This window comes from Cherax quadricarinatus, chromosome 29 (genome assembly GCF_038502225.1).
Source record: "Cherax quadricarinatus isolate ZL_2023a chromosome 29, ASM3850222v1, whole genome shotgun sequence".
Lineage (NCBI taxonomy): Eukaryota > Metazoa > Arthropoda > Malacostraca > Decapoda > Parastacidae > Cherax > Cherax quadricarinatus.
This window is the reverse complement of record NC_091320.1, coordinates 75,824-85,000: the sequence shown is the minus strand read 5'-3', so window position 1 is coordinate 85,000 and position 9,177 is coordinate 75,824. Positions and strand designations below refer to the sequence as shown.

At 39.4% G+C, this 9,177-nt stretch overlaps 1 protein-coding gene across 9 annotated transcripts in view; it reads left to right on the top strand.

Annotated features, from left to right (window-relative positions):
* The window catches only part of Orc5 (origin recognition complex subunit 5), a 157,002-nt gene that overhangs the window by 80,462 nt on the left and 67,363 nt on the right, over positions 1–9,177 (top strand). For all 9 annotated transcript variants that reach the window (XM_070089567.1, XM_070089568.1, XM_070089569.1 and 6 more), the window contains one exon: positions 7,325–7,455. In XM_070089567.1, coding sequence (XP_069945668.1) covers positions 7,325–7,455 — 131 coding nt within the window. The remainder of the gene's footprint in view (positions 1–7,324; positions 7,456–9,177) is intronic.

Below are 9,177 nucleotides of genomic sequence, written 5' to 3'. Positions count from 1 at the left end.
TGCAACTTCTCTTCAGAATCTCCCAAGAGATTCTGAAGAGAAGTTGCAGGAAAATTAAAATGTATATATACGTTTGGGGGCCCTATACCTAAGAACGTGTATATACGTTTGGACTGTTTAGGGGTTAAAAGTGAACTTGTCAGCATATGGGACTTTGAAAGACAAGGTGATTTATAGAAATGATAAAGGGAAAAAGGTGAGTGGTTTACTGAGGAGTCTGTGGAGACAAAGAACATTATTCATGGAAGCAAAGAGCATAGTTATTCCAACACACTTACATGGGTGTGAAGCATGGGTGGTGAATGTTGCAACAAGGAGTAGGCTGGAGGCAGTGATGTCGTATCTGAGGGCAATATGTGATGTGAATATAATGCAGACAGTCCGTAGTGTGGATATTAGGAGGAGGTGCAGAGTTACTGAAGACATTGTCCAGAAGGCTGAGGATGGGTTGTTGAGGTGGTTCAGGTATTTAGAGAGGATGGAACAAAATAGAATGACTTGGAGAGTGTATAAATCTGTAGTGAAAGGAAGGTGGGGTAGGAATGGTTGAAGAAATGGAGTGAAGGAAGTTTTGTGTGCAAGGGGCTTGGGCTTTCAGCAAGCATGCATGAGCATGCTAGATCGGAATGAGTGAAGACAGGTGGTTTTTATGACTTGACATGGTGTTGGAGTGTAAGCAAGGTAACATTTATGAAGGGATTTAGGGAAAATGGCAGGCTGAACTTGAGTCCTGGAGGTGGGAACTACGGTTCTGCACTCTGAAGGAGAGGTGTTGTTGCAGTTTTATAGCTAGAGTGTAAGTGCACCTCTAGTGATGGAGTGAATGATAAAATTGTTTCATTTTTTGGGGGGTCACCCGGCCATGGTGGAAAATGGCTGATGTGTTAAAAAATAATCTTTATTTCTACAAGTACATGTACAAGGTATACAAGCCTTACTGACACCAATGACATGGTACTGTATAGACAACCACTTGTTATGCAGAGGATTTTGGGCAAATTAGGTCACTTTTGTCCTAGGATAGAACTCACACCAGTCGACAATCAGGTGCCCATTTTGCTGATGGGTGAGCAAGGATGGCAGGTGTTTTATGGAAACATGCCCTAATGTTTTCCAGCCGTATGGGGGATTCAATCCCTGGGCCTCAATGCTCGAGTTGAGTGTGCTAACGATTGAGCTACGTGACACCAGTTGGGCAAATTACTGGTTTCTGATCACTTTATTGGGTAGCTGAAATAGGTAAATGGGAAGTTTCTTGTGCTCATTCGATAAAATGGAAGGAATACTAGCAAAATAGCTATGAGTTTGGGTCAACTGGAGCAATGGAATTGGCCAAAAATTGGGCTCAAAGCAGGAGAGATCGTCGCTGCATAGATATCGCCGAGACCATTTACTTTGTGAGAGTAATTCCATAAATTTTCCATCAAATTTCATACTTTTGGTTTCATTACCTTTGGAAAAAATTCTGTCATTTCATAACAATTTTTTTTTTAAATTCTTTGACCCTGAGAGCAAGTTTGAGATAAGAGGTTTTAACCCTGAAAGGGTTAACAGTCTGTCTAATTCTTAAGTTGTCTTTAAGTATTAGGATAAATTTGCCTGAAAAGCATTTGCCTACTAGTGGCTTTATTTTTGTGGCTACCAATGTTTTATTATATTAAACTACATTATTTTTGTACCTCAAAAAGAAATAAAAATTTGAATCACTAATTTTTCCTGGATTTACAGTGTTTTGTATGACTTTATTAACATACTAAGTAAAGGGCAGTTGACAATTCAGCTAAAGGTTAAATCAGATAAAGGATTAAAGACGTTAGCCGAGGGTCCACTGTATATACACTCAGTAATTTTAGCGGTTTCAAATCAAGCAGGAGAATGCTGGTAGGCCCACATGTGAGAGAATGGGTATGTGTGGTTATTGTGCACTGTATAAAAAAATATCCTGCAGCATGCAGCGCATAATGAGAGAAAAAAAAACTCCGACCGTGTTTTTGGATTAAAACGCCGAATTTGAGGTGTATTTTCCTATAGTATTTATGGTTGTATTCCCATTTTCTTGGTCTCATTTGATAGAATGGAAAACATATTACAGAAATAAAGATGATTTTGATTAGTTTCACGAAAACAACCTTGAAGTTGAGCTCAAAATAACAGAAATGTTCGATTTTTACCAATGTTCAAGAGTAAGCAAATCTCACCACACATCCAATACACATCAACTGGGGAGTCTAATATTGTTTCACTAGTGCACTGATATTATTTATACTCTTTTTACAATAATACAGTAATCTGCATAACAGTAAATCTTCTATTTTTTTGTGTGAATAAAAAATCAAAATAGAAAGCAAGAGTAATATAAGAGGGGCCTGGAGATGTGACTAATGAACAGAGAAAATTTTATTTTAGTGCCATGAATGTCTGCATTGTTTATTCTGGACCCTATTTGAGAGATTTTGGGAGATGTTAAGTGAATGTATAGGAGCCTTTGAACCAAGTGAGAGAGTAATTGTGGTAGGGGACCTGAATGCTAATGTAGGAGAAACTTTTAGAGAGGGTGTGGTAGGTAAGTTTGGGGTGCCAGGTGTAAATGATAATGGGAGCCCTTTGATTGAACTTTGTATAGAAAGGGGTTTAGTTATAGGTAATACATATTTTAAGAAAAAGAGGATAAATAAGTATACAAGATATGATGTAGGGCGAAATGACAGTAGTTTGTTGGATTATGTATTGGTAGATAAAAGACTGTTGAGTAGACTTCAGGATGTACATGTTTATAGAGGGGCCACAGATATATCAGATCACTTTCTAGTTGTAGCTACACTGAGAGTAAAAGGTAGATGGGATACAAGGAGAATAGAAGCATCAGGGAAGAGAGAGGTGAAGGTTTATAAACTAAAAGAGGAGGCAGTTAGGGTAAGATATAAACAGCTATTGGAGGATAGATGGGCAAATGAGAGCATAGGCAATGGGGTCGAAGAGGTATGGGGTAGGTTTAAAAATGTAGTGTTAGAGTGTTCAGCAGAAGTTTGTGGTTACAGGAAAGTGGGTGCGGGAGGGAATAGGAGCGATTGGTGGAATGATGATGTAAAGAGAGTAGTAAGGGAGAAAAAGTTAGCATATGAGAAGTTTTTACAAAGTAGAAGTGATGCAAGGAGGGAAGAGTATATGGAGAAAAAGAGAGAGGTTAAGAGAGTGGTGAAGCAATGTAAAAAGAGAGCAAATGAGAGAGTGGGTGAGATGTTATCAACAAATTTTGTTGAAAATAAGAAAAAGTTTTGGAGTGAGATTAATAAGTTAAGGAAGCCTAGAGAACAAATGGATTTGTCAGTTAAAAATAGGAGAGGAGAGTTATTAAATGGAGAGTTAGAGGTATTGGGAAGATGGAGGGAATATTTTGAGGAATTGTTAAATGTTGATGAAGATAGGGAAGCTGTGATTTCGTGTATAGGGCAAGGAGGAATAACATCTTGCAGGAGTGAGGAAGAACCAGTTGTGAGTGTGGAGGAAGTTCGTGAGGCAGTAGGTAAAATGAAAGGGGGTAAGGCAGCCGAGATTGATGGGATAAAGATAGAAATGTTAAAAGCAGGTGGGGATATAGTTTTGGAGTGGTTGGTGCAATTATTTAATAAATGTATGGAAGAGGGTAAGGTACCTAGGGATTGGCAGAGAGCATGCATAGTTCCTTTGTATAAAGGCAAAGGGGATAAAAGAGAGTGCAAAAATTATAGGGGGATAAATCTGTTGAGTATACCTGGTAAAGTGTATGGTAGAGTTATTATTGAAAGAATTAAGAGTAAGACGGAGAATAGGATAGCAGATGAACAAGGAGGCTTTAGGAAAGGTAGGGTGTGTGTGGACCAGGTGTTTACAGTGAAACATATAAGTGAACAGTATTTAGATAAGGCTAAAGAGGTCTTTGTGGCATTTATGGATTTGGAAAAGGCGTATGACAGGGTGGATAGGGGGGCAATGTGGCAGATGTTGCAGGTGTATGGTGTAGGAGGTAGGTTACTGAAAGCAGTGAAGAGTTTTTACGAGGATAGTGAGGCTCAAGTTAGAGTATGTAGGAAAGAGGGAAATTATTTCCCAGTAAAAGTAGGCCTTAGACAAGGATGTGTGATGTCACCGTGGTTGTTTAATATATTAATAGATGGGGTTGTAAGAGAAGTGAATGCGAGGGTCTTGGCAAGAGGCGTGGAGTTAAAAGATAAAGAATCACACACAAAGTGGGAGTTGTCACAGTTGCTCTTTGCTGATGACACTGTGCTCTTGGGAGATTCTGAAGAGAAGTTGCAGAGATTGGTGGATGAATTTGGTAGGGTGTGCAAAAGAAGAAAATTAAAGGTGAATACAGGAAAGAGTAAGGTTATGAGGATAACAAAAAGATTAGGTGATGAAAGATTGGATATCAGATTGGAGGGAGAGAGTATGGAGGAGGTGAATGTATTCAGATATTTGGGAGTGGACGTGTCAGCGGATGGGTCTATGAAAGATGAAGTGAATCATAGAATTGATGAGGGGAAAAGGGTGAGTGGTGCACTTAGGAGTCTGTGGAGACAAAGAACTTTGTCCTTGGAGGCAAAGAGGGGAATGTATGAGAGTATAGTTTTACCAACGCTCTTATATGGGTGTGAAGCATGGGTGATGAATGTTGCAGCGAGGAGAAGGCTGGAGGCAGTGGAGATGTCATGTCTGAGGGCAATGTGTGGTGTGAATATAATGCAGAGAATTCGTAGTTTGGAAGTTAGGAGGAGGTGCGGGATTACCAAAACTGTTGTCCAGAGGGCTGAGGAAGGGTTGTTGAGGTGGTTCGGACATGTAGAGAGAATGGAGCGAAACAGAATGACTTCAAGAGTGTATCAGTCTGTAGTGGAAGGAAGGCAGGGTAGGGGTCGGCCTAGGAAAGGTTGGAGGGAGGGGGTAAAGGAGGTTTTGTGTGCGAGGGGCTTGGACTTCCAGCAGTCATGCGTGAGCGTGTTTGATAGGAGTGAATGGAGACAAATGGTTTTTAATACTTGACGTGCTGTTGGAGTGTGAGCAAAGTAACATTTATGAAGGGGTTCAGGGAAACCGGCAGGCCAGACTTGAGTCCTGGAGATGGGAAGTACAGTGCCTGCACTCTGAAGGAGGGGTGTAAATGTTGCAGTTTAAAAACTGTAGTGTAAAGCACCCTTCTGGCAAGACAGTGATGGAGTGAATGATGGTGAAAGTTTTTCTTTTTCGGGCCACCCTGCCTTGGTGGGAATCGGCCAGTGTGATAATAATAATAATAATAATATTTTGAAGTTGGCCTCTTTTTTAATTTGCGGGAAATTGGCCAAATTGCCAATTTCTGACCACTTTATTGAGTAGTTGAAATTGGTAAATGGGCAGTTTCTTGTGCTCAATTGATAAAAAAATGGAGTTCTAAAGAAATAGCTATGAGTTTGGTCAACTGGAACAATGGAATTGGCTGAAAATAGGGTTCAAAGTCAGCAAAATCGCCAATGTGTATATATCGCCGAGATTGCTAACTTCGCGGGAACGTAATTCCGTACGTTTTTGACCAAATTTTATGCTTTTGGTGTCATTACCAACAGAAAAAGATTCTCTATCATTTCATAAGGAATTTTTTTTTTTTCTCAATACCAGGAGACATTTCAGGATTTGGGGTCGCGACAGTCAAAGGGTTAAGGGTCAGTGCCATAGTACTATGGCTTTGAACTCTGGGTCGGTGCCATAGTTCTACATCATGAGCTCAGCTCATTCAGATAAGCTATGAGTGTTAAATATTGGCTTAGATATAAGAAAATGGATCTGTGGCGAGTGTGGTTTTTGATTTAAAATGGTGACTTTGCGGCATATTTTCGGATGGTGTAGTGAAAATATATTACAAAAATAGAGGTGATTTTGATTAATTCGGGACTGGAAGTAAGTAGCTTGAAATTGAGCAGAAATATTCAATTTTTGCCAACATTCCAGAGTATACAAATCACGTCACTCGTCCAATACGCATTCAACTGGTCAGTCTAATATGTGTTCACGAATCCACTGACATTATTTATACAATTATTACAATAATGCATAGGAGTTAATCTTCTGTTTTTCAATGTGAATAAAAATTCAAAATGGAATTCATGTGTAATATTGGAGAAGCATGGGGATGTAACTAATGAAATGAGGAATGATAGCTTAGTGCCAGGAATTTCTGCATTGTTTATTCTGGGCCCTCTTTTGAAATTGGCACTTTTTGAATTTTGTGTGCCATTGGCCAAATTACCAATTTCTGATCACTTTATTGGGTATTTGGATTAGGTAAATGAGTGGTGTCTTGTGCTCATTCGATAAAGTGGAAGGCATAGTAGCAAATTAGCTAAGAATTTGGTCAAATGGAACAGTGTAATTGGCCTGAAATAGGACTCGGGTGGGCAAAATTGCCGATTCATAAAAATCGCTGACACAGCAGAATTTGCGATAGTGTAATTGTGGCAATTTTCCATAAAACTTTATACTTTTTGTTTTATTACCTTCAGAGGAAGATTCTCTTTTATATCATTTTTTTTTTTTAAATTCTTCCTTATTAGTTTAAGCAAAAGCTTGAACTAATAAGGAAGATTGAATCCAGTGTTGTCTCAGTGGCATGAGAAAGATGGTGTTGTCTCAGTGGCATGAGAAAGATGGTGTTGTTCCAGTTCATAGGTATATGAGAAACATGGTGTTGTCTCAGTGGCATGGGTATGTGAGGAAGAGTAAACTTGCAGACTATGCTCTTAAGTTGATTGTATATGCTAGCCATCTGCTGCTTCTCAGCCATCTACAGTTTCACTAATTTAACTTACTGGGCACTTTTCAGCTCATCTTTCCACCACCAAGGTAAGTCAAGTTACTGTAAAATTAGTATACATACTGTCCTCTACTGTACATGACAGTGCCATTGTATTACTTTATTTACATTTCCTGTATAGTACTGCACTGTTTTACAGGTTACAATATTTATAGTGTCCTGTAGTCTTCTCTATCAGTGGACCAAGTCCACTGATTCCAAACTTTGTCTGCTTGTCATGATTGTGAAAAATAATTTTAGATATTGAAATCTACAGACAGTTGACAATAACTTAAACACCCACTCCCCTATTAGTCTGTTAATTAGAAGGTTCACTGTATACTCATCAGTGCTGTTTTGTATGTTTTGGTGTGGTGGTAATAATTGATCATTGCAGAAAAATGGAGGTGATTTTTTATTCAAAATTAGCTACATTAATCTAAAATTTCTCATCCTCATACACTTAGTAGCTTAAGGTGGTGTTTGCAAGAAACTTAAATATTTATTTTTGTTTATTTACAGATGAACTAGTTGATATCCTTCTGAAACAGAGACCCTCTTCCCATTCTGTAGAATTTTATAAAAACTATATCAAGCTTGTGTTGAGTGTGTTTTACCTGGCAACCAAAGGTCTACCTGAGCTGAAACACCAGGTAGGTGACATCACATTAAGGCCATACACCAAAGATCATTGCTTTGGCTTATCAGTTAAGAAATAGCTTAGATTTGAAAATGAAAAATATTTTTAACCTGTTAACTGTCCAAAGGTAGATCTCCATTCTCACTGCTAGTTCTCCGAATATTTTGAAAAAAAAAAAAAATTAAAGAGGACAATTTTCTACATAGGATAAAAAAAATTTAGGGTCAGTCCATACCGAGATATAAGGCTGTGAAGTTGGCACTTGACGCTCACCTGGCGGCAACATGGAGCGCTGCTGCTTGCATAAATGTTGCAAATACAGTGGACCCACGGTTAACGATTTTAATCCGTGCAAGAGGGGTAATTGTTATGCGAAATAATAGCTATGTGAATGAATTTTCCCCATAAGAAATAATGGAAATCAAATTAATCCGTGCAAGACACCCAAAAGTATGAAAAAAAAAATTTTACCACATGAAATATACATTTTCCCACACACAAAGAGAAGGATACATGCACAATAGTAGAGTAGTACATGCACAGTATATATTGTGCATGTACTAGTCTACTAAATGAAGAATAAATGACACTTACCTTTATTGAAGATGCAGCAATGACTGATGAGACACTGTGTCCTGGGAGTGCCTTTTCCTCCTGAGTACTGTAGGTCCTGTTTGGCATTTTCTTCCAGAACAGGCCTTATCACACTGTGTATGCCACTACGATTCTTAAATCTCTCAAACCAACCTTTGCTGGCTTTAAATTCACCAATATGAGCACTAGTTCCAGGCATTTTTCCCTGTTCACCTGGGTGTTAGTCGACTTGTGTGGGTTGCATCCTGGGAGACAAGATTAAGGACCCCAATGGAAATAAGTTAGACAGTCTTCGATGACACTGACTTTTTTGGGTTATCCTGGGTGGCAAATCCTCTGGGGTTAATTGTTTCTTGGTATTCTCAATAAGCCACACCAACAACGGTGCTACAGCAGCAGCAGCAGCTGACAGTGCAGCAGCAGCAGCAGCAGCAGCTGACAGTGCAGCAGCAGCAGCAGCAGCTGTACCACCAATAGTAGCGATGGTTGATTGGGGTTTATTATACAACCTGGCCAGCTCGGAGACATGCACTCCACTTTCATACTTATCAATGATCTTTTTCTTCATCTCTATTGTAATTCTCACCCTTATTGCTGTAGGGTTGGCACTAGAAGCTTTCTTGGGGCCCATGGTCACTTATTTTCCAGAAAAAGCACCGAAAACACTGTAATAATACGAAATATTCCGATTGTATGCTTGGATGTTACCGCGGAGGCTGGCTGGTAAACAATGCCACCGGCGGAACATGTGAGCGTGGCTCAGGCCGCACATTGGACGCGTCTCGGACGAAAATCGGTAAGCGGGTTTTTAAGCGGTATGTGAGGCAAAATTTTTGCAATTAAAGTAAGCGGTATGCGAAATAATCGCTATGTGATGCCATCGTTATGCGGGGGTCCACTGTATATAGTTTTTCCATTTTTTTTTTATTTTCTTAGTTTTTATGGTATGATAATTATGTTTTGTCCTCCATGGGGAAGTGGAACAGAATTCTTCCTCCGTAAGCCATGCGTGTTGTAAGAGGCGACTAAAATGCCGGGAGCAAGGGGCTAGTAACCCCTTCTCCTGTATAAATTACCTAATTTAAAAAGAGAAACTTTTGTTTTTCTTTTTGGGCCACCCTGCCTTGGTGGGATACGGCCA